Raw genomic sequence first — 26,896 nt, forward strand, 5'->3', positions numbered from 1 at the left:
CCATTTCCATGTCCACGTTGTCCAAAAATCCAATAAATGTCTCCAGCTTTACCTGAGAGTTGCATTACTGTTTATACTTCAGTGAACGCCAGCTTGAGAGCCAAAATGGCAGGACTCGTGGAATTATCGTCCGATCTCTGCGCTCGTGGACGGAGTATTGTGTTACCAAAGTGCCAGGGGACGGAGGAGAGGGGAAGCTGAATTAGTGCTCTGTAAGAACAGTGGATTTGGCAAATTAATTCAATAAAAGGAGCATGGCATTTCCTCCTGCCTTATCTGTGTCTGTCGGGGGAAAGAAACATCGGAAGGAAGTGAAGCCACCTGAAGCAAGACACTCTGGTCTTCCTGTGAGACTGCATTGCTTCCTCTGTGTCTTGAATTAGCTTCAGTTTTTCACTCGAACCCAAGCAGACATTCTTCTTCCGTCTTAACTTTTTTTTTTTCTTTTTTTAATTTTGAATATCACACCACTCTACCCCTCTCTATTTCTTTCTTTGCCTCTTTTGGCTGCCTTCACTTCTACCTCTCTCCCGCACTTCCAAGCCTTATTATCTCTCCTCTACCTTATCTCTCTCTGTCTCCCTCTCTGACCCTGATGTGTGTCAGACTTCAGGATGAAGCTTCATGCAGCAGTAGTAGCAGCACAGTCTATTTTTACAACAGGCGGCGGCCACTGATGCCGCAAAAATGCGCGGCGCCAATGTGAACATTACAACAGGCCACTGGAGCGCTCACCAAATGTAATCCCACAACAAACACACATACAGTACACTGTCCAGTTCACACCAAAAAACACACTCAGAGTCATAAACCCAACACACTCACAGTGTTCATTTAGACTAAATCCACAGCAGCTCTGCCACAGGATCATCCAAACTGCTGTTCAATAACAACCATGTCACGGAGGTGCAGTGATAGCAGCAGCATCTGTGGTTATCTAAACACAGTAAACAGGCGTGAATGTGATAAGATGAATGTCAAAGAGCTGAGTTCGGTTCCTCTGGTGTGGGGACAATGGCCTGACACACTGCGTATTAGGGCTGTGACTACACATTATTTTCCAAATGGATGAAGCTTCTAGTTATTTTCAATTCATCACTTGATCTAAAAGATGACAATAAAAAAATTGTTTTGATGATCAAGAGTCCAAAAGCCAAAGATTCAGTTTACAGTGATGCTGAGATGAGGAGCATCTGCAAATTCACCCATAATGTTTGGCCTTTGTGCTTCAACGATCAATATATCGTTAAATTGAATACTTTATAATTACACCCAAACTCAAACCATTTTTTATCGCATTGAAAACTTTCCTTTAGATAAATCTCCTCGTTAAGAGCAACAAACAAACATACTGAGAATGTTTACATGTATACCAAAAATATCTCTCGTTATCATTTTCTATGGATTAATTAATAATCAAACTATAATGTAACATAGTGATGTCTCAGCACTTGCATCAGATGATACACTGCACTAAATCATAAGACTGGGCAGATATCTAGAGCTAATTATGGCCTTAAGATGGAAACAAAGACCAGGCTATACCCCCCACCCCCCACCCCCACAGGATGTCCTGTACCAAGATGAACATATTGAGTCTTCATTTAGTCTTGACAGTTCATAAGAAGCACCTACAGAACAGCGGAGTGAACACAGAGGACAACACATCACCAGTGTCACCTACAGATCTTAACTGTGACTTCACCAAAAGAGAAACGGACATCCATCGGAAACAGTCTTGCTCCTTAATGCTGCAGGTTGAGTGGAAAAGGACCTTCACACACGTGATGTTGATGAAGAACGACAGGCAGCCACTGCATCACAATGCAAATATATAATAGCTCTATCTCCTGAGCGTCCTCACCGGCTGATCCAGACTGGAGGCGACTCCAGTCCAACTCGGTCCGATCAGGTTTGACACCCACATCATATTCGGCTCAACATGTGCCTTCGCCTTTCCTCTTATGTTAATAACATAAATAAAAATTTACATAATACATGATTGAATTCAGTTCAGATACTTTATGACTTTACGTCTCTCAAGGGGCAATTTCAAATAAGCGAGTTTTCAAAAAAAAAAAAAAATACACAGACGATGGACTTATGTGTAGAAATCCAAATATGATGATGTTAGAAAGAACTGAAACACACAAGGATTAACAGCAGCGACCAACAATATTTAACAACTGCATAAAAGCACATATTATGTCAATAAATGTCAATGTCAAAAGTTTATGTAACCATGTTTGTACTGTTGCTGTTCACAGGTCTAATTGGTTGTGGGGTAAAAACAAACTTCCTTCTCTTTGTTTTCCATACAGGTGATCTAAAAGACATGGCATTAGCTCAGTCGTCACAGAGCACATGTGCAGGGCTCGTTGATGGTCTTATACGTTTTTTTGTTCAGTATCATTGCGCCAATAATTTTAGAGCTGAGGTTAACAACACCAAGCAAATCCTTTTGATGAGAATCAGAAACTCATGGTTTATATCAGCAGCGTGCAGATCTTTCTCAGTGAGTGACTCTGCCCGGTCATCTTCCTTGACCTCTGCCCTGCCAGTGCAGCGGTTGTTAGGATGAAGCGGGGATTGTTAAGTGTTTACTGGGCGGAAGCGATAAACAGCACAGACTGCAGCAGACCTGGCCTATTCAACACCTTAAAAGGACGGAAGTCAGATCTCCGAGGGTACTCAGACATGCGTCTTTGTGCCTTTTGTTTACAAGGTGACCAAGCGGCTGAGGAGGCGAGAGGAGGCTGGATGTGGCAGGAGAATTGCTTTGGCCCCGGAGGAAGCGTTCCTGCAGCACGGCTCTACTTCTGAGAAGGAGGAGGCAGAGACGGCCTTCAAGAAGAGGAAAATATGTCTGCGATACCAGCCCCATCTCAATTTCACTAAACCCCCGAAACTGGGGCACTTGGGAGCCACACTCGCTTGAAAGTGACTCTCTCGCTTTCCATTATTTAAACGAGGATTTCACCCTCCTCCTCCTCCTCCCTTCCTTCACTCTCCTATTTCTGCGCTATCCTCCCCCCTTTCTTTTTATCTCCCTCTTCTCCCCTCAATGTGCCATTTGCCCACGGTGCTGCGGTGGGGTGGGTGGGATGGAGAGAAGATAAAGGCGAGGAGGCAGGGGGCTGCAACAGAGCGCTTTCATCTTCTCTCTGCAGGGCTGTTGCATCGGGGGAGAAGACACAGCGAGTGGTTGCAGTGATACAAGAGAACCAGGACACCGGTGCGGTGCACCACAGATGTATTTTATATAGTTTTACCCATCACTTCCACCTGTTATAACGTCTCACTTAGCACGGTGTCTGTACCCAGATCAGAATTCACCAGCTAGAATCAGTTTTAGGTCAAACAACATGAGCAGTCAGACAGTTTGTAAAACCACAGTGAATGTTAAAGTTATTACAGAAACTGTTCATTGTAAGAGTCTGTTAATCTACTTACTGCTTAAACTCTGACCTACTATATTCCAAGAACAAATTTTCTAGGAAATGTTTTCCTTTGTTGGAGTAGTTTAAAAATAAGAAGTTGCCACATAGGGAGTAGGGAGCTCGGGAGTGGAGAAATACTACTACTACATTACTACTACTGAATTATGAAAAACACTGTATTAATCATGACCTCTGCCCAGTTACATACACTACCACCCAGTGCACCTGCAGAGCAACATCATGTATGCCACTGCTGCAGGTGGAAGAAAGATCTATAACACTTGATTTGAGTTTTGATTGAAAGACCACCTCTGATGAAAATGAGATGTGATGTTTTTTATGCAAGACATATCATGAATGAAATAATCAGTCAACACCATGACTGAGTGTTTCCACCTTGAACTGCAGTGAACCAATGACTCATAAAAACAGATTCAGACAGCCAGGGTTTCGTCATATAACCTAAGGAACCGACCTTGTTAACTTGCGAGGCCAGGGGGGTGGGGCTAAATAAACCCAAAACCTCGTCAGTACAGAGAGAGAGAGAGAGAGAGAGAGTTAGCATTAGCGCAACCGCTAACACTGTGTCAGCCACTGCCAGTACAAGCTAACAAACATAAACAACCAAAATATGCTAACTATGCTAACCATTCTGATATGTCTGAGTCTGGGTCTGACTGAGGCTCAAACGTGGCTGAGTCTCTCTCACCATCTTGATACTCTCTCTCTTTTGCCTCTCAACCTATTGTAGGTAGCAGGTGGTGGGCGGGGCACGAGCCCTGACCCAGAATTCCTCAATGAAGAAAAAAGCGTGGATGAGCTTACAGCCCCAGTTTTCGCATTTTCTTTTCTGAACTTTTTATGTGGGGAAAACCATGTTAAAACAAAATATTAATCAAAGCAGAGTGTTTTGGAGAGGAAGTTGAAACCAAATGCTTCAATCCAGTGTGGATTGAATTTTACCACTGCATCCAAACTCTGCAGCTTGCTATCTCTTAAGCGATTGTAGAGAAGAGCTAATCGTCATAATGTAACATGCAACTGATTTCAAAACTACAGCTTACAAGAGTTTTTCTTCTTATGCAGCAGGAATGCAAAGAAACACAACCTCTGCGTCTGGATGGCTGCACTGCGAACAACCTACTATATGACCACAGTTTATGGCAGCGGTAGCATCAGTCAACTGTGCTGCTATGGTCTATTAGATTAAATGAAACTTTAATGATACCCAGGAGGGAAATCAGGTCATTTCACCAGCAGAGAGCGGGACATAGATCAGATCTGAACAAATAATACAAGGCAGTGAGCGAAATACAGCAAATAATTATGATACAAAAAAAAAAACAAAGGAAGCTACAAGGTTTCCAAACTTTTCTGCACAAAATAGCTACAAATTAAGTCCAAGTCTAAATGATTAAAGCAATGGCACATGATTTTTTATTACATAGAATCTTATTCTGTGGCCTGAAAGTTAAAGAAATGATAATTAAATTGAACTATATCTCATTTTGCTACAGGATATACAACAGCTGGCTCTTCTTGCATCCTCCACAGGAACAACTACAGAGGGTTTAGTAAGTGAAAGCATGGAGACATGAAAGGAAAGATGGTAAATAATCAGTTTGCAGGAGGAAAGAGCAGAAATACCTCTCCTTTGTACATACAGCATCAAATGATACAGCACAACACACACACACACTCTCACACACACAACCACACTCTCTCACACACACAACCACACTCTCTCACACACACACACACACACTCTCACACACACACACAAAGAGAGGTACATGTGTACATTAAAATGACAAAAAGCATGGGAACGTGTTCAAACTTCCACCAGCCACTCCCAGCTTTTCATTTACCCACTCGGTGGGACATCTGCACCATTCATCCCATCATTCATCCCATCATTCATTCATTTACCCACAACGGCCTGCTTTGCTTTCAGTGTGACTGTACTTCATTGGGTTGGGGTGGGGGGTGTGGGAGTGTCCTGCTTTGTTCAACTGTATGTCGACACAGACCTGTTGAAATCTGAAGGATGACGCTTCGTGTTCAGGTGCTTCATGTGTAAAGTTTTATTTTGTGAGAGCGCACAAAGACACAAAGATTTATTGTGTGATACTCTTTTCAGGGATCCAGATTTACAGAGACACACAAACACAGAACAAAAACAAACCGGTGAGGGTTGGACAAAGACCACTGATAATGACTTCTAGCCAATCTGATAACACGACTATTACTCAACTTTGACAGCTGAACCAAATCGCACTAAACTGAGAGTTATTGTGACTAAACACTTCATCAACCTGCAGGTCTGTGGGTAAAGACCTCACTGTAAACAGTTTTCTTTGGAACTACTTTCTATTGAAGAAACAGTCTTTATGAAATCTGCTGATAGCACTGATTCTGGAAAGATATGGCCATGCTAAATTTTTACTAGCCACGTTAGCAACATGGCTCTGTGTCAGTGTTAGCCTGGTAGTCCAGACTGAAATATCTCCAATACTAGTGGATGGATTTCATGTTTTTGTTTTTTTTTTTCATTTCATTCATGGTTACCAGATGATGTATCCGAAAGACCTTAGTGGTCCCTTGAGTCTTTCTCTTTCCCACAGCATCTTCATGACATCTGGTAGAGATCTGGTACACAACTAATTACTTTCCCATCAGCCTCAGCTGTATCTTATGCTTAGTTCAGTCAGCCAACATGGAACAGATAATGAAGTAAATGTAGAATATGTACAGCATTAATGTTTGGCGTCTAGGCTAGGTTCCCACGAGGAAACATCAAGCTCAGCTCGATATCTACTTCCCTGTAGAGGGTGCTAGGTGCAGCTTCTGTAGCAGCGGACTTGAGTTGGGCTGCCTGAGCTAGCTTGCATGCTTTGCTTCATTTCTAATTATCAACTGTTAGCATGCTATCATGCTAAGCTAACAATCGTAAACAGTAAACACTATACGTGCTACACATCTGCACATCAGTGTACACACATAAAAAAGCTATCTGCATGGTTAACTACCCATAGTTAATAACACTGATGCTCTAACCCTTTAACAAACACACCATCCTCCACTGATTTGCGATCAGCTATAGCTGTCAGTAACTGTAGGTAATAAACCACCTGACAAAAAGTCTCTACTTGTCAGATTACATGTAGATACAGCCTTGTCTGACATTTTTCTAGTACGTGACACAGATTTATTTCTTAAGAAGGAATGACAGGATAAAAAATTGGGAGGGTTTGTGGAGGACTCAGAGTTGTAATTACTGTAGCTGTGATGTGAATATGAACGAGCAGGAATTTTAGCTACACAACAGGGGGTCTCACCACAAAGACGGAGCAGCCACGAGGAGGAACATCCTTGGTAATGGACTTCGCCACAGCTCGACTGACTTCAAGCCAAAACAGTTTCCTATCTAATACAGCAGGAGGCTTTATCATGTTGAGAGCACGCTCGGCGGCCTGCGGCGACACAGACCCCTAAGGTCAGGGTCGGGGTGGGGAGTTACTTCATTATAGATAGGGGAAAAAAGCCTTGTATCTTCAAATTGAGAGCTATGTTCCAGGAATATGGCCTCAGTTTTTAGCTCGAAGCTGAATTATTTTCAAGGTGGCCCTGAGAGCTCAAAGCACTGCAAACACAACCAAATACAGAAACCCGCTGCCCTGATGACAACAGAAGTGTTTCCAGGGGACACAAAAAAACTGATGAACTTGGCCTTACATGTTTTGATTTGCACGACTTATTCTTTAATTTTTCAATGATTTGTGCACAACTTTCTTGCCTTTTTTCTAAGTGCTTTTGGTCCTATGTGCAGTACAGACATGGATTTCAACCCCCACATGTGATGTACATCAAATGTTATTTCATATCATCTCTACCATCTCTCCGTTCTGATGTCTGGTCTTGTGAGCATCACCATGTGCTGCAGTCGTGCACATAGTCTGAGGCAAAACCTTCTCCAGAAACCAACAAACAAAAGCTGAATTTGTTTTCTTTACAGAGTGAAAATAACTCTTCAAAGGTTGGATCACAACCGCAGAACACAGAGAGAAAAGGTAATGAGTAACATGCTGGTTCATGTGTGTTTGAGAAAACACAAGGGGAGCAGAATATAAGACAGATGTAAATTCAAACACAGAAACTTTCTAGGAATGAAAGTGGAATTTGAAAAAAAGGTTGAAAATTCAGATTCTGATAAGAAATATAAAACAGATGACCGCTTCTTTTTTTTTTGACGGATGAAATTCCAGGCTTGATTCATGACTCTGCAGTGAACAGGCTCAAACTGACGAGACCACTAACGCTGATCCAGTTTGCTAAATTGCTCCCATCAGCCCAGATGGCCTCGTGTCCAACTAAGACTCCTAATGTTTGTAATCTCATCTGGGTCTGATTGCTGTGACACCACGTAAGCAGGATCAGATTGAATCAGGCCCATTTGGACTATCAATTTCCTGTCACTAAATCTGGTGGGTGGAGTCATGTCAAAGGAGTAACAACAAGAAGATGTGAAACATGGTTTCCTCTCATCACTTCCAATATCGCCTGATAACAAATACTGAGGTTGGCCATTATTTTTAAATAATATCATGTTTAATGAAGGTCAGCGCACAAAAGAAAAAGACATATCTTACTACATTGAAGATGTAATACCCATATATGCCAGAACATCTATCATAACATGCTTTTATTCTGATATAAGGCAAACAATCAAGTCAGTTTGCTTTGATGCTCTGATGCATTTTCTTTAACTCATGCTGACGATCATGACATAGCCACAAAGAGATAAGACACTGCTGCTGCATTATCTCACCATGAAAGAAGTGAGTTTGTCAGCATTTGATCTTTATGTGTAAATCTGAACAGTAGCTATTGTATGAAAATTGAAATCACAGACATTTCAGATATAAAGGCCTGGATAAGAATCAGAGGGTGTTCAACCTCTGTAATGACAGGCTGAGGGGCAAGGTCACAATTTGTCTGAATGTAAGAATAATGAGTAAGAGGGAGAAGTACTTTATGCATCATTAATCTAGGTTTATATCATTTTTAATTGTTACAGCTGGATAAGTCAAAGTGCCAAATATAAGGTAGGTGCCTTCTTAAAGGTCCCATATTGTATAATAATCTATTATATATATAGTAATTTCCATGTGTTGTTTGATAATAAAGCAGGTCAAGGTATATTCAAGGTCTATATTAATACAGTGAAAGTATCAAAGCCTCAGTCCACAGAGAAATGCACACAGCCTGTGTTCAGAAACTGAGCCTTAAAACCAGCCGTCAGGAATTCTGTAACTTTGTGATGTCACAACAAAAGCAGTCACCGCTCTCAGCCATGCCCCAAGCCCCGCCCACCTGAACCAACCATCCAACCTTGCAGGATTTGGTCTCGCTGAGTGTTTACCTGAAATCTGCTATTTTTTTATTGGATCACTCAGAAAACAGTGAGCCAATCAGAAGAGAGGCTCAGAGCCTCCTCTCTTCTGATTGGCTCATTGATCTGTTGTTACTAGAGAGAAGCCTGAGAGAGGAGATGTAAAACTACATTGAGATGTTTTTTGGTTCTTAAAACCACAAATGTATCTTCTTATGGATCAACACTTCAACTAAAACACAGGAGAAGAGGAAATTTATGCTTCTCTGGTGCCACACTACTTAGAGCTGCAATGATCAGTTGATTAATTGATTGTCGTTTGAGAGAAAATAACCTGCAACTATTTTGATAATCCATTATTAGGTCATTTTTGGGGGGATTTTAGGTCTTTCCCTTATCTACTATTTTAGTAAATTGAAGATCTTGCACAAAACATGAAATCTGAGGGTATCACCTTGGGCTGCAGGAAACTGAAATGCATGTTTGTTTGATTTTTGATAACGACAACAATCATTACTTGCGACACTAGACTTCTGCCTAATCTGAATGTGAATCTGAAACCAGCTCTATTGTCTCACAAATATTTAGAACAATCAGTTAACACAGGAGAATTCACCTGTGTGTTGGGTTTTGTGGAAACACTGAGATACTCTGCTTGATGACTTTGCATTTTATACATGAGAGAGCGATTAAAAACAGACACGGTGAAAATATTGGACATAAAATAAGTAACAGACACAGATTAAGAAGTTAAGACAGCAGAACTCGAGTTCCCGGGCTGTAGAAAGCAGGAGCAGAAAACTTGGCCGCGGATATCAGGCTGAACCTCGTCCAGGTCAACTATACGAGCACAGATCATTTGAGTACACTGTGTACAGCTGTCTGCAGGGATAAATGCGCACTGTACTGAGCTTCCTGAGAGAGGAAAGCGGGAATGCTCCAGAGAAAGACAGAATGAGAAGGAGATGGGGATAATCCAGCGAACAGATGTTTGGGAGCGCATCGAAGAGCGCTCGCTGCCCAAGGATACAGATTATAGGGATGGAAGTGCTAACAGGAACATAGAGGGCCTGAGGTGGGCTGCATGATTAGCCAACACTCAACCCACGATAGCTAGCCAACGCACGACCCTCTGAGGTAAAGGCAGCAGCTATTGTTAAGCCACATGTAATGAAAGGAAGACTCATTCTGCTGCTGCTGCTGCTGCTGGGGAGAAGCTGGGATTTAAACTAGCTCTGGAAATGCAATGCACAAAGTCTGCAGAGGAAGTGGTATAAAAATATAAAAGTATGGCATCTTACCAAGAAATAAAGCTTTACTCAACGTGCTACCTGTGCTACTAAATCAAGAGAGAGCTGCTTTTTCAGCCCAACAGGCCATGTTAAAACCCCAGCATCTGCAAAAGATGAATGAAAGCTAATGTGACCGTGCACTCAGAGAGACACACCCTCATGCACAGGACCACAGTGTAATGTGCTGTGCAGTAAAACCAGCCTGTCCTCTGCAGAGAGCAGGTTCGATAGTAGAGAGCTTTAGGATGTCTCATTGTGATTTAAAGACCAGGGACACGTTCAGTCGTGGGTGAACGTCTCCTGTTGCCCTACTGCTGGGGGAGCTGACTGCAAACACATTCTGACAGGCGCGCACATACACACACACACACACATACACACACACATACACACACACACACACACACACACACACACACACACACACACACACACACACACACACACACACACACACACACACACACACACACACACACACACACACACACCAGTGGAAACAGTGCAGAGCAGTGTTGCCCTCATTGAAGTGGGAATAAAAAATCAGCTTCCTCACAATACGCTCAGCCCTGAGTGAAGGTGCTGTAATGCGTGCTTCCTTTGCCAAACTGCCAGCCTCGTCACAGGCATTACACTTTTCATTTGGCCTGTCAGGTTCAGCAGGTTCACCCACAGCGGCCGTGGTACTGTTACTATACAGTAAGTGTGTCCATATGCCCAGGCTACACGGGATTTAAAGCTTTAAAGTGAGTAGCTGTCTCCAATCCCAGGCTCTGTTGTGCTGGATAAGGGTACTGGGCAGCTTCTCAAGCCCTTACACACTCACACTCTCACACTCACACACACACACACACACTTAACGACACACAGGCCTTTGAACACACACTTTTAAAACCAGAGGGCCGAGGCACTACCTGGAGCCATCTATCAGCCACAGGAGACAGGTCGTGTCCCTGAGGGCCTGGTTAAGAGCAGGGGGGGACATCTGGATGGGAACCATCTGGTGAAGGGGGTGAAGGGGGGTCTGCTCAGCTACTTCTGCTGAAGGCAGGCAGGCAGGTCTGCTGGCCACACCACCAGAACAAAGGCAGGCTGTAGTCTGGCCCCTGTGGCCCCGCAGAAGCCCCTCAGTATGCCTGCCCCCCAGACACAGCACCACACAGCTGGGGTCAGTCTCAAAGCCGGAGTTGGCCTTCAGGAGGTTTTGAGGCACGGATGCATGATCTGGGGTCACCTATAGCCATGTCAGAGGCAAGGACGAGCTGTCTTTACTGTTCAGATGACAATAACCCAAACACAAAGAGACCGACAGTGAAGCCTAGAACGGAAAAAGATGCAAAACTTACATTTTCAACCTACTAATTATTCACAGGGCGTTCAAGATTATTCCAGCATTTACTGAACGTGAGCCAGGAAAACCCTGCAGACCAGCTCCCTCTAGTTAGAAAGTCTTGCAATCTTGAAACAACAGCAGCCAACGTGTCCGTCAACAGCTGCGTGACCTTTCAAAACGTCCTTGAATGAGACGAGACCCTAAATCATTTACTGAACGTGTGTATATCCAGAATTTATGGCAGTTTCCAGCTCAGAGCACGAGATCTCTGGAAAAACCTACCTTTTGTTTCAAATTTATGAGTCTGTGTGGAAGTCTGTCCAACTTACATGAGAGACAAGGATGAGGTAAACGTGTCTGTTCTTCCTGACTCGTCTTCCCTTGACAATTTAGTTTTGTTTCTCTGCGTCTGATGATCCAACATGATGTCAAATATCTTATATATCATCTTATACCAGCACATGACCTCTGAGCTCAGGGACACGAGGACCATGAAAACCTGAAGAGAAACAGCTGATGATATAAAATTTGACAGATTATTGAGCATATTCTACAATATCTTAATATAGGGGGAGCGATCTGGCCCAAAAGATTGGGCGAGTGTCCCCACAGATTTAGCTGGACTCATGTGTTTACATGACCCTTCAAATCAAGGCTAAAGGCCCAACTCACAAAGCTCTGCGTCCTCTTTCCGCTCTGATTTTATTCTGAAAGTCCTGACTGGAAGTTGTGATTCGTATCTTTCCGTCACTTTGACGCTTCGTTCTGATGTTTGTCCACTCGCCGCTGCTCTTCCCCCACAATGCCGTCTTGAGTTTACAAACTGTGTGACAGCCAATCACAGCTGGTGGCGGTGGTTCTTGTTCTGCTCCGGTGGAGAACTTGTTCATGTGGCGCTGACACAAAGCTCGCAGAGGCTGCGATTAAACTTAAATAAAATATCTAAATACAGCAACTTTTAATGAGGCGATCTGTATGATTCATCTGAAAAGTGGATCATGTGCCAAAGTAACATCATCCACGATACAAGATCATCAGTTGACCCGCCCCTAGCTTAATATACTTCTCTCTTATGTGCTGTCCTCAGATCTCCTGTTAGGTGCTGAATCACTAGTAAATAAACACATGAAGCAGATGATGTGATGCAAACCTCATATTAAGACGAGCAGGGAGCTATTATCAGCTCGTTGTAATATCAACAACACCCAGGGCTGAATAAGCCCAGTTTAACAATCTCTCTGTCACTCACAACTGTCAGCAGACACTCTCCATTATACAGCCACAGCAGATTAGAGAGAGCAAGTGAAGCCGAAGCCAGAAATCTACATACACTCAATCAAAGCAAAATAGATAAAGCTGAGCTTTCACATGAAACTTGCAGCACGATTAAAGAGGAACACTGAGTCTGATATTGATTGATCAAACACAGTGAAACAATAGTCAAATTTCCCCTTGTGTATATATTTAGTCGTTTGAAACTAAATAAGCATTAATGTTGAGCATCTGAGATCACCCGACTGTTCGACAACAACCGGATTACCAGACACAACGGCCACAGGCGCCAAGTCCTTCCCATCAGCGTACCAGCTGTCTTCCCGTCAGCGCTATCCTGCTGTACAGTCATATCTCTACTGTCACCTGGCTCTGAACGCAGCTCAGATTACACACGGCTGCAGCTACTGGCCATCTGCAGCGCGTTATTAAAGGCTTTTTCATGACAAGAGACAATTCCAGTGGGGCCATCAGAGCATGTGGAGAACTGTCAGATGATACTAATGGCGTGATGTAATGCTGATGGTCACTTTTTGCTTCGTGGACACACTGCTGTATTACTGAGAAGCGTCACACATCGGCCACAAATGCAGCACTGTAGCCTAAAGGTCACAAGACTGATCCCAGCGGCCGATGTGTCCGGCAAGAGCTGAGCGTCGTCAGTCAAGACAATTAAGCTTCTATGAGCTCAGTCACGGTGAGTCAGCTAACTGTTCAAACTGTTAAATGGAAAGAGACACACACACACACACACACACACACACACACACACACACACACACACACACACACACACACACACACACACTACTATGTCCTTGAAAAGAAGAGCAATGTCAGTCACAGCGAGTTACTGTCTCCTCCGCTGCAGTCGAGTAAAGGTGAGCAGTCAGGTTGCTGTCATGAGCTGGCAGGTTGTGTGCATGTAAATGTGTGTGTGGAGGTGTGTGTATGCATGAGGCTCAGGATAAAAATGCTCTTAAACACAAATTAAATACGAGCAGGGCCAAGTATTATGGTTCAAATTTTAACAGGATGTCAGTAAGTACAGCTGAATAATTTTCTTTTGTCCAATGACAGAAAATTCATTTTCAAGCAAAAAGACCAAACATGACTTTGCCTCAGCTTCTCAGTTGTGAGGATTTGCTGCTTTTCTTTCTCTTATGTGATAGTAAAGTGAATATATTTGGATTTTCGATTGTTTGTCAAACAAAACAAGTCATTTGCAGACCACAGACCACATATCAGAAAAATAACTGGCAGATAATGAAAGTAATCGCTACTTGCAGCGATAATAATACAAACATTTTTGTGATTGAATGAAAATATAGCAGATTTCAGGTAAACATCAAATCCTCCAAGGTTGGATGGTGAGTCCAGGTGGGCGTTGCTTGGGGCGTGGCTGAGGGTAGTGACTGCTTTGTTGTGACATCACAAAGTTCCAGAAGTCCTGACGGCTGGTTTTAAGGCTCAGTCTCTGAATACAGGCTGTGTGCATTTCTCTGTGGACTGAGGCTTTGATACTTTCACAGTATTAATATAAAACCTAGACCTGCTTTATAATCAAACAACACACAGACATCTGCCTTTATATTATATGTGACCTTTAATAAGACAAATATGCATTAAAGCTTCAAAAACCTCCAAGACTTTTTTCCTTCCTCGCTCGCAGCAGTGTGTCCTGACAAAAACAGTCTCCAAATCTAATCAGAAATACAGCGATCATGCAGCCAGAAGCAGCTCAGCAAGTCGGTTCAGTAAAGACAGCAGCGCGACGAAGAGCAGACCGCGTACAAATTCATGCACTCAAAGAACATAAAAACAGTATAAACAGCAAATCGGAAACAATTAGCGAAAGAGTTTGGACGGAGAAGGTTTCCAGCAGGGAGAAGGAACTTAAAACTGAAACCGAGAGCATAAATTTGAGGTTTATTTGCCAATATGGATATCAAATGTTGTGTTATTTGATAGTTTAATGATGAAAAAACACCAAGTGAAGCCAAAAGGCAGATCATGAGGAGATGGAAATGAACTCTGGTATGCATCTATCCTCATGCGTGCTGCTTGTTGCTCCGCTATGAGCGTGTTTTGTGTGTTGCGTCGTGTCTCTTGCTGCGTGTGAGTGAGGGTCTTCCACACTGGCTCAACGAATGACTAAAATAGCTTGTGTCTGCAGCGCTGTTGACCTTGCACTCGACAGTAACACGATGTGAAGTGCAGGGCTGACGGCCACACCGCTCAGCTGGATCCAGCACAGAGGGTCGAACAGGAGAGGGGAGAAGAAGAAGAAGAAGAAGAAGCTGAAGGTAAGAGGAGGTCGGCAACACATTTCAGCATCTGCATCCAATCGCAAGCAACCAACTCAATCTTTATCAGGCTTTTCCGTTTTATTTTTTACCTTCAGTCAACACGTATTTCCGCTGAGCAGAGAGAAGCTTTCAGTCCCGTTCAGCCTGTACTGCTCTTTAATTCACATTTCAATTTTGTCAATCACATGTGGTGGGCACAAGATTTAACAATAATTGATTTTAAATATTTATAAGGAACAAGGTTTTAAAATAAATAATATTTCACTCACTTGCAGGTTCCCCTCCCCCCTCTCCATTCATCCAGTTGGCAGTAAGCTTCTTAAGTGAATCCAAAGAGAATGACTTATCTGAGTCTACAGGCTCTTACACAAATGTTCTCAAATCGAGGCCCAGCCGCTGCGGCTCCTGCCAGTGAGACAAGAGTTCATCCCGAGAGATCTTTTCATTTTTATTCCAGATGCTGATACGGAGTTGAAGTCAAAGTCTGGACGCCTCAAACATACAGTTGACACAAGCTACTGTGTTTTTAAGTATTGTGTAGTGTTAAGTAACTACATTATTGACTTCACCACATCTCTCACGTTGCTTGTCAAGCATTTTGCAATTTTAGTTTCAGATAAAACCAGAATCATGATGCAAACCTGTCTACAAGTTTACAACCCGTCCGAGCTCTGGATTCTCAGCTGTGTTGTCTGGATTTGCCCGGCTGTTTGTTTCCCTTCACAGAATGATTTTGTCAACAGAATATATGATGGCTGCCATTAACGACTATTTTCATTATTGATTAATCTGTCAATTTTATTCTTGATTAATCGTTAAATGTACAGAATCGTGACAAAGTGCCCATCACCATCAAAATGCTTATTTTGTTTTGTCAGAGCGGTTGAAAATCCAAAGATATTCAGTTTATAATGACATAACACAGAGAAAAGCAGCAGATCATCACAATGGAAGAACAGGAGCAAGTGAAAGTTTTTGCTTGAAAAACAACTGATATGTGAAATAAAATCTGACAAAAACAACTCTAAATCGACTAATCAATGATCACAGTGTAAATAAAATCCCATTTTGTGTACAGGTAACAGTGTAGCTCATATGAGTCAATATATTGCCTATGAAGTGACGCCTGGCAGTGAGGTGGTGTAAAGGATTTCACTACTACTGGGATTACACATTGTGTTTACTTGTGGAAAGGAGAAACAAGTTCACAGTGTGTTCAGTGCACAACACTGACAGATCATCATTTAGAGTCACGATTGTGGCCGTCTGTCGAATCCTTACTTACACCTGAGGGAAATAAATACCTGGCTCTTCAGCTGCTCCACTACGTTCACCAGCTAGTCTCTAGCTGTGTCTGTCTGCTGTCAGGAGCTGAGCTGGCGGTGTACGATGTACCTGCCGCAGCCAAACATGACTCTGAGAGCAGTGAACCAGAACAGTATAGTTGTGGTATAGTTCAGATTCAAATATCAATTACAGGCGCCGCTTTAAACATAATGTCTTGTCCACATGCATTAAATACAGAATATGTAGTATGTGAGTATTGAGATGCTGGAGACAAGTACAAAACCCAAAATCACAAATTTGGGGTTTACAGTCTGTACAGCTGATGTTTTAAAAAGGCACCTCTGACTGAGCTGGGATGTTGAGTAATTAGTTAAGTAATGGCATTTACTATATATTGTGTAATTGATTACATTAGATTCAAGTAACTGCCCCAAATCTATGAACGAAGTTAGATTTCTGCAAATACAGGAAAGGAAATAAAGGAAACCCGCATTACAGCATTAGGAGGGAGGATTAGAGCAGATGGAGGGGTAACATATGGAGAATATAGCTTCATACAGGGAGACAAAGGGGACCTGACAGCTACTAAACACATTAAGGAACCAGCAAATTGGCCAGATCCTTAAAACTTCTTCAAGACTGGCATGCATTTGTAATCCATCTAATAAGCCTCGCTGACCTCATATTTCCAGCTTGACTCTGCCTCAGGGCGAACATTCAAACGTCCACAAAGCCTCAGCGCAGCAGCGGCGGCAGCATCTGACCGAAGCGAATGGCTCTGTAATTGGCATTACAACTTGTGGAAACCAAAGAATTCGACCGGTTCAGCTCCGCAGCTCTTTTGCCTTGGCCGACGGTAAACTTTTTACCCCAGAGAGCTGCTTCTCAGAGCAACATGTCAGGCCCCGGGGCCGTCCACAGCAGCCCGTGATATCTCTGCATCCAGCTGTTGGTCGTACTATGCAGACAGAGCATTAATGTGGACGTCATGTTCAGCTGTCGGGATGAGATGGAAAAGCTACAGCACACAGGGAAATAGTTCATGTTAGGTGTTGTTTATAGAGAGTGAGCTGATGGATGTAGATAGTGTATGATACTAGTCACTAATTTCTACTAAAGAAAATTGAATAGACCTTTATTTCCTGCACAGCGACATATCTTTGGTGATTATTCTCTCTTATAAATAAACATATTCTGCATATTATGTAATGTTTTCAAACAATATGGCTGAAACTTCCTCTCAAAGTGCTTTTCATGCTGCTGAAAAATTGTGGCTCTTCCTTTTTTGACACAAAAACATGATGATCCTCGATCACTGAAGCATCTTCTGCCATCACACTGCATTGTGAGTCGTGCTGAATATATCTGGGCATGATGTTAGATTGTCTACAATCTGGGTACGACGTTATCTCTGTATTTCAGCTCTGATGAAAAGATTTAATGAGGAACAATGATTTACACAGCTTTAGTTTAATGCAATTATATTTGCAAAAGCCAGTAAAATATCAGGTCATTTAACATTATTAAGCATTTTAAACAGATTTGTAGATAATCAGACTGACAATAGAATTAGAAATTATCAGGGTCTGGTGCAGTGGACTTGGTGTTTTCCTGCTTCCTCTCAGACATTTATAGAATTAGTCTTAATGAGTTTGCTCATTTCCAAATCACAGTACTGCCGCTCCTGATGTGACCTGAGACAATGTGAGGCCATAGGTTTGGTTTCAGAAAAGCGGGAACGTGGTGAAGTCAAGGGTTCTTCAATCAGGGGGGGAAAAAAAATATGTGACTGCTATTTCTTTTCTGCATTAAGTGGCTCCTTTCATTTCTTCTTTGTGTTATTACTGACCCAGTTGGGAAGCCTTCACTCGCTGCTATATGTGCATTTATTTATATCAATATTGTGAAACAGGTCATTGTGGGCTCCAATCATAATGTCAGGTCAATAAAAGAATTAAAGGCTGTGTTATTAATGCACTAATCTTACTGGACCAGACATCACTTTCACTTTCACTGGTAGAGAATTAAAGCGGTAGTTTGACATTTTGGGAAAGCTTTTTTGCCTTCTCAAATCTGTCTGTTAAATATAAAGCTTAGCTTAGCTTAGCACAGACATTGGAAACAGATGGAAACAGCTAGCCTTACTTACCTTCAAATGTTACAAAATCCACCTACCAGCGCCTCCAAAGCTCATTAATTAACATGTTATAGCTTGATTGTTTAATCTGTACAAGAACCAAGATTCAAAAATAATTTGCAATTTTTTGGGCAATTATTTCTTGGAATAGTTGCTAGGCTACCAGGAACTCCAGCTACGCCCCCTGTAAAACAGCAAATTGGTGTTTTTGTGTTGGTGGTTTACATACTGATTAAACAAACAAGATGTAACGTGTTCATTAGGTGCTGGTAGGTGGATTTGGTTATCTTTGGATTGAGAGAGGCCATCTGATTCCCGCTGTCTCCAAACTTGATGCTAAGCTAACTTTAGGTTTACTGTACACATACGGAAATGGCATCAATCTTCTCATCTAACCTTTGTTCCCAGAAACTGACCTTTTCTTTTTTGCGTATTTCTTAAAATTTGTACATGTTGTAATGTAGGCAGGCAAAGACTGTAATTGGTTTCATTAAAATCATTTCTTCTTCTTGTATTGTCCTCATGACATCATGTTTCCTACATCTGTCAAAGTACCAACAACAACTGAAGTAAAAAGATGACAACAAACAAGAAATTGGAGCCAGAAATCAAATATATGGCGTGTTACACCATGTCTCCCTTTGCTTGTTTGTCTCTGTGGCATGTAAACTGTGCACCTTGTTTCTCACACCTCAGCCAGACAGGTGATTGATGGGGAAGTGATTACATGGGACACAGTCATGCTCACACCACACACCAATGAACAGTATCCAGTTCCTCAGAGAATAATGTTCCTCTACCCGTGTTCTCATCAGAAACAAGCCTTTTTCGGTCGTCGCAGCCAAATGTCGCCTCCGGCAGCTGAGCTCTGACAGGTCTTCAGTGATCACTGTCAAGTCATCACCTGCAGAGAAGTGCAACTGCGGCACATGTGACGAACGGGTTCAACCGCAGCTATGTGGTGAAGCTACCATTTGTTTTCAAAATGTAATACATCCCGTGTTTGTTATCTTGCATGAGACTCTTAGGATGTACGGCGCTGTATAAAGCAGGAGCTCCCCTAAATAAAATAAGGTTTTAACAGCGGCCAGAGACCATTTATTCTTTATGTAACAAAAGTGGAAACATGAAAGCAGCTGCAGTCACAATTTTCTTCCCCCGGAAGCAGCGAGGAGGTCTAAAAGGTTTCCAGATGACAAACTATACATCCAACTGTCCGAGCAGCAGCCTCGTTTCACCGTACAGACGCTCCTCATGGGACCCACATGGTGTCAGCAGGCACAGCTGTGCGATGACATGACATTCCCATACGTCCTGACAGGAAGCTGCGAGCTGCAGAACAAAATGGCAGCCAGAAAACAACAAACTGCTCTGAGGCTCTCGGAGTCACATTTATCAGGCTGAAGAAAACATGTTGCCCATGATCAGACCTTCTGAAAAACATGAAATTCCCAATGAAATTCCATAATCCATTATTGATTTATAATCCAGGGCGGATTAGAAAAAATTCCATTAGGTTTTTTTTTTCTCCCGGCGTCTATGCAGAGATTGGACAGTACGGAAAACCCCATTTCTGGGTCACATAATATAAATAAGAGTCATATGTGGTAAATCCGGGGGCTAAATATAGGTTTCCCTGCATGTTGGGGCATTCCAGTTTGAGAAGGACATTTCTATAATCCATTTCATGCCTCGTCTCATGAGCTGACATTCCAGCGCCAGAGAAATAACCTGCTGACTTCTGCTCAGATTTCATCAGGCTTTTGTCACTTCCTTTAACCGGTGTGTCTAATTCACAACATATGAAGTGTATTCAACCTGCTGCTGTAGCACATGCAGCTAGATCACATTATCTTAAACTAAAACTATGTGATCTGTTAGTAAACACAGGACAACTATAGTAGAATAACCGAGCCGAAATTTAAAAGTCCACATAGCCTTAACACCGCAACACGTCCTTGAGAAGAACATCTTCTTAAGTATCAAACAGTTGTCTCAGACTGGAACTGGACTTGCACTCTGCTGTGTCTTTAAGGGGTTAGGAACTAAGGCTACATCCACACTATTACGTTTTCATTTTAAAACAAAATCGATCTCCGTCCACATTAACACACCTGAAAACACACATAACATGACCGCTCACTGTGCATGTGCATGCCGGTGTAAACAGGAAGCAGATTGTCTACTCTGCAGCTGATTAGTTGCAGAAAATACTACAAATGAGGAACAGCAACAGACAGTTGTAGTGTTAAAATGTAGAATTGAACTGGACAACATGCTAGCAGCAACAACCAGGTCAGCAACACTTGTAATTCATTATCCATGTTGCTTTCACCACTAGGGAACTAAATTGAAAAATTGAAGGTTCCTTTTGCCTCATTGAGTGGCAGGAACTATGGACCAGGAGATTTAGACATAAGGTCCTGTGGATCAAACTGCAGGTAAAGCTCCAGAGACAGTGAAAAGGGCTATTAGACTCAACTGAGCTGGTCTTCAGTCAGGTGGAGAACAAATTCATCAAGCAAATTCATAGAACAACAACAATGAAAGGTTCTTTTACCCAAAGACTTTATTCTGGTTTCTTCACCTGGCAACACTCACCAAAGACTTGGAAGCAACTGTCTCTCTGTATTAGTTTCGGAGATCTTGCTTGTGGCATGAAAATCCACATCAGAACCACAACCAAAATCAAATCAGCTGTTCCTTGACCCAAACAAAATACCATGAAACTGTAATTTAGGTGATTTTGAGATGTCTTGTCAACACTCAGACAAACATGGGCAGAGCTGTGTCCGCTGTATGAAACTGCAGGTGCTGTCCAGTGAGTTTCTTACCTCTAGCACAGGCCCGGCTCCCAGGATGATCTGCTCCACGCCGCTGGCGAACCCCTTCTGGCTGAGTGCGGTCAGGTGATGAATGAGGAAGTTAGTGCTCTGGGTCTTCCCCGACCCGCTCTCACCAGAAATCACTATGCACTGGTTCTTCCTCCGCTGCAGCATGGCGTGATACGCCACATCCGCCACAGCGTAAATGTGGGGCTCCAGCTTCCCCAGTGTGTGGTTATCGTACAATTTGACATATTTGGGGTTGTAGATGGGCAGGAACTGGAACGGGTTAATCACAATAAGAATACTCCCAATGTACGTGTAGATCTTCTCCTGGCGGAAACGTGCACGAAGGCTTTCTAAAAGGGCACGCTCTGTCAGCTCTGGGAGAGCGCACAGGTCGGACGGAGGGTCGCTCCCTGCAGGCTGGGGGAGGAAACCCCGCTCCACCATGCGCCGACGCTCTTCAGTCACCCGCAGCCACATCTGCAGGCTGCCGCCGTAATGGATAGATCCATCCAGGTTCTTCTCCCGCAGGAGGAAGCGGTAATCGTCGCCGCTGCAAAGACCGCTGCGATTCTCCAGGGCGCTTCGCGGCCATAACATCATCCGCTGGACAGGGCAGTCACCAGGGTTCAGGATCCATTCCTCCCCGCCAAACTCCTTCACCTCGGCCAACACGTAGCATTTGGTCCGCTCCAGGCGCAACCGGTCGATGAGGCACTCGATGGCTTCAGCAGCTGTGGTGTTCTTGCGGGCGCTGACGGGGCAGTAGATGGTGCCCTCAGCCAGGGCGCCCGGGTAGACGCGCAGGGTGAACTCCTGGTCCTCCAGGCGCCGCCGCATGCTGCCACTAGCGGTGGCCATGTTGGCGCTGCTGGCGTAGCTGCAGCCGCCATCTTGTAAGCTCATGGTGGCGCAGCAGGTCCCATCAGCACACCGCTCTCTGGGCCCGGAGGACTGACTCAGGACATCCCAACTGGAAGAGGACAGAGATGGAGAGAGGGGGAAACAAGAGACACAGAGACGGAGCATGGTTAAACAAGGTGGCAGAGCGACAGAACAACAAGGGTTCAAAGGAGAAATAAGTGGCTACAGCCATGAGTTCATGTCCTCACTGCCTCGGGCCTTTCCAGTACATTGAGTCACAACAGGGTCAGTAGAGTCATGGCGATTTCATCTGTCCCATGACAGAGAAGGCAGACTCAAAAGCCTTTCTGTTTCAGATCGTAAAGGGAACTATTATCACAGTCGCCACAAAAGAGGAGCATGAGAGCGAGACGAGAACTGATAGCTATTCAAAACAATGAGGAACAGTAGCTGCTTCATGAATTTAAAGGCTACTGGCCACAGCTTATCAGAGCCACATACCCTGTGTGTGTGTGTGTGTGTGTGTGTGTGTGTGTGTGTGTGTGTGTGTGTGTGTGTGTGTGTATGCACGCGTGTGTGCGTGCATGCATGCGTGTGTGCGTGCATGCATGCGTGTGCGTGTGTGTGCGTGCATGCATGCGTGTGTGTGTGTGTGCGTGCACTCATGTGATAATCCAAGGGCTCTAGCCGTATGCCAAGATTAACAGCTGCCACCTTCCACACAAAAGTGGCTGTAATGAGAGTACAATGGTGTAATTCACCACTTCCCTGTTGATAGTGGACACAGCACTCCATTTTCCCTCTCCTTCTTTCTGCATACACACTCAGTCCAGTTTCACAGACTACGAGGCTTCAAATGGAAAAAAAAAAAACTGTTAAATATGATGATGGTAATGACATGGCAATGTCAGCTAGGTAGAAGCTAGTAAACAACACTAACCATAAGAAACAACTATAGCTATATGATAACGATATATACTGACGAATCAGGTTCAGGTACTTTTAACTTTTCCTTTAACTGATAATATTAAACTCCAGCCTGCTGTGGCCAAGATGCAATACAACTAATAACTGATTTTCTGGGCAACGTTATTCAGATAAGTCACAACTGTTGCAGCAGTAAAAGCTTCCATACAAAACATTTAGTCTTTGTATGTATGTAAGTAGTTGTCATCGGTATTCTTCAAATATTAAGCTTAATTAGGTTTTTTTTTTTAAATGTTTGAAGTCAAAACTATGAATTCTCCACATGAATCACAGATAACACACCAGTTTATACTGTTGTTTTGTACAGTGAAAAACAGGGAGTAATAGTTGCACACTGCCGTGATTCTGGCATCACTGACAGCGATTTCTAATTCTTTGGTGACAGGAGTATCATTAGGGATCTGTGGCTCTGACTTTTGCATGGTCAGTTATTTGTGCTATTTGTAGTCTGGGAACTGAAGCGAATTTTAATCTATTGCAACACTCATAAACACAGACAATGTAAAAATGTGGACAGATTTGTTTTGCTGGACTCCAGTCTCTGTGGAAAGGCAAAATGCCCATGACACACGATGACCACCAGTTCATTTTGCACACAGATGAATCAGAAGAGGAGAAGAACCAAAATGTAAAGACTGAAGCTAAAATTTAAATATATTTGATACGGGATTCACTGATCGCTGCCAGTCACCCTTTCACCTTCTCTTGTACATTTCCTTTCAATTATCTTTCTTTTCTCAGCGAGTGCTTCTCATCATGTCTTCTCATCTGTCATGCTGGTTCTGTCTCTCTCTGGCTGTGTTCTGAATACGCATCGACCAACAACACAAACACACACCCCCCCGTATCTCAATTCAAGTATGTCAGTTGATCAGGAACCATAATGCAAAGACGGGACATGACATTAGGAATAAATGGTCCCAAAGCGAACAAATTCAAATGGCCTGAGTGAAAACTACTATTGCTCTTGAATCCTGACTCTCTTTTGTTTTCTGGATAACATTTTACTTCCAAGACTCTCTCAGCCAAGTCCATGTGCTGGATAGATAGAGAAAGAGAAAGAAAGGAGTGGATGAGCCAGCCAGTCGTCCTCTGAGCGCCCCAGACGGGACCCTCTTCTCCCTCCTCTCCCTCCCGCTGTCTGGACTGATCCTGACCACCTACATCAGTCTGCAGGAGCACACCACCACCAGACAGAGCCAGAGAGAGAGAGGGAGAGAGGGAGAGAGAGGGGATAGACAGCTGGGTGTCTGTGAGAAACAAAGAAGTGAACTGTGCGGGATGAAAGACAGAGCGGAGGCAGAGAAGACAGAGCTGAGAAACAGACAGAGATGAGAGAGAGTACACAAGATTCAAAGCCACGTCCCCCCCGCCACTGATGAAGTCGCTCGTTTGGACACTAATGAGCTGTTCAAATGAGTAAAAGGTCAGAGTTTCGGGTCTATTATGCAGAAATGTAAATACAGCCAGTATTTGTGCTGCCTGGTGGTTTGCTTTTGGGCGTTTGATGCACTTGCACGAATGAAGAAGGAAACTAATGAAAGGGAACCACTGAAGAAACTCATTACACCTGCTAGTCTGTGAAGTTCCCAGACTGCAGAGTGATTAGAATCTGATTGAAAACAACAACTGCCAAACAGTGAATGAACAGTGAAGTTGAATGTTGTATTAGCAACACAAGAGCTTCAGACAGTAAATTACATATTTTTTGGATTCTGAGTGAAGTGAAACGTGAAAATAATTAAACACCACATGAGCCTTTCTTCTCAAAGGTCCCATTAGAGACGTCCATGTCTTTATTGATTGTAAATCGGGTCTCGGTTCTATATCAACACTGTGAAAGTATCAAAGCGCTCAGTCCACAGAGAAAAGCACACAGCCTGTATTCAGAAACTGAGCCTTAAAACCAGCCGTCAGTGCAATTCACTGAGTCATGAAGCTGGAACATAGTGACTTATGACGGTCGCTGACATGTTCTTGTGTCTCTGCTCAAACGTTAGCTGCTCGGGGCGAAAGACATGCAACTGACACGAGGAGAAGGAAGGAAAGATAGAGATACAGTAGCATGAGAGAGAGTGGAGGGAATAGATGTGAGAAAGTACCAACTCTTACTATATTTCTCCACACTGGATCCAAAACACCTGAAGAATAGTGTTTTTATATATATATATATTATATATATATATATATATATATATATATATATATATACACACACACACACACACACACACACACACACACTTTTGTTGCCCTCTTCTTATCACTGATTGATAGAGAAAAGCAGCTTTTCTAAACAGCTCGGGTCTGGTGGTTTATCCGTTACCTGCAGCAGCAGCAAAAGTGTTTTTTCTTTGTAATAAACAGAAGAAGACCTGAGTAGGAAAGTTTGCCACCTACACTAATTCAAATTCTATCAGCATAAAACATAAAACACATTACAGTCCAAGTCTGGAACAACATTGATCTCTGGGAAATACCATTCAAAAACACCACAGATGTCGCCACAATAAAAGGATATTGCAGATTAGCATTTTAAAGGATAGCATGGCAACCCAAATCCCTACTTCGGGTAATGACGTTTTTTTTTTCCAAAAGACGGATGTACAGCAACTTTAATTCTCCCCTGCTTGCTTAGAAAGCTAAAACCTCAAGTCAGACTGACACCGCCCCTCTCAGCTCGACTGGAGAGGAGCAGAAAATGAACCTCTTTGCTTTCAGTAGCCCGTCTGCTGAGAGTTTATGAAGCAGCAAACTGTGCAGCAGGAGGAGCTGGAAGGTTATGTTGAAGCCTCCAGGTAATCAGGGATGAGGACTGATGGACAGTGCTTAGAGGTCAAAGTTCAGAGCGAGGAGCCAAGGTTACATACCAGCCATGGCTCTGACAAATCACACGAGGTGGAGCTGCAAAGCCGGCCCAAATATTTTGGGAGATGAAAAAAACACACACAAAAAAAAAAAAAACTTTCCTGGCATTTCCTTGAACAGCTGTGTGAAGTAAAGCCGTTCAGGAAGGAAGCGGACGGCTATGAGACATGTCGAGCACAATGGATGGATGTGACCTTAATACAGTATGTTCAGCATTTACTGCAAAAACTGCAGCTGACAAGAGTTTTGATGATGATGGATGAAGCAGGAAAGTGATATAAGTCAGGCACAGTGAGGAAGGGAGGAGATGATAGAAAGAGAAAGTTGTGGAAAGGAGAAAAGGAGCCTAAACGTCCTTTACGTCTTGTTTTGACACAGTTGACTCGGAGGCGCCGACAGTGTGTTGAGATAAGGCCGCAAACCGACGGAGCGGAGGAATGAGCTCGTGCCTTAAAATGGAGAGAGATTGAAAGAGCAGAGGACGTCTTAATGAGAGTGTGTCAGTCAGCCGGCTGGTGGACAGGTTCAGCCGCGGGTCGTGGCCGTTCAGAGCCGTCACTCAGGTGGAGGAGAAACTGCTAATGTGAGAAAACAGAGCTCCTTCCAAATATACGTTAATATTTAAAGAGAAGGAGATGGATGTAGAGAAAGGGAAGACGTTCATATAGGAGAGAAGGATGTGAGTTTAGGGAGGAGAGAGATGAAGAAGGAGGAGGTAAAACAGATAATTAATTAACTTGACAGTTTCCTAGAGCCCAAAGTGACAACGTTAAAAGTAATGTTTTGTTAGATCAACAGTCCAAAACTTGAAAATATTAAGTTTAATATCATATACAACAAAGGAAAGCATTAAAGCTCCATATTTTATACTTGTCCTGTGTTTA

The 26,896-nt window shown here is 43.2% G+C and overlaps 1 protein-coding gene across 1 annotated transcript in view; it reads right to left on the reverse strand.

The window, feature by feature from the left end:
• LOC130176888 (unconventional myosin-IXAb-like) overlaps nucleotides 1-26,896 on the reverse strand; it is a 171,512-nt gene that overhangs the window by 102,487 nt on the left and 42,129 nt on the right. Inside the window, exon 4 of the mRNA XM_056388292.1 lies at nucleotides 21,297-22,266. Within this exon, the coding sequence (XP_056244267.1) occupies nucleotides 21,297-22,199 (903 nt within the window). The 5' untranslated portion in view covers nucleotides 22,200-22,266. The remainder of the gene's footprint in view (nucleotides 1-21,296; nucleotides 22,267-26,896) is intronic.

This window comes from Seriola aureovittata, chromosome 10 (assembly GCF_021018895.1).
Source record: "Seriola aureovittata isolate HTS-2021-v1 ecotype China chromosome 10, ASM2101889v1, whole genome shotgun sequence".
Classification (NCBI taxonomy): domain Eukaryota; kingdom Metazoa; phylum Chordata; class Actinopteri; order Carangiformes; family Carangidae; genus Seriola; species Seriola aureovittata.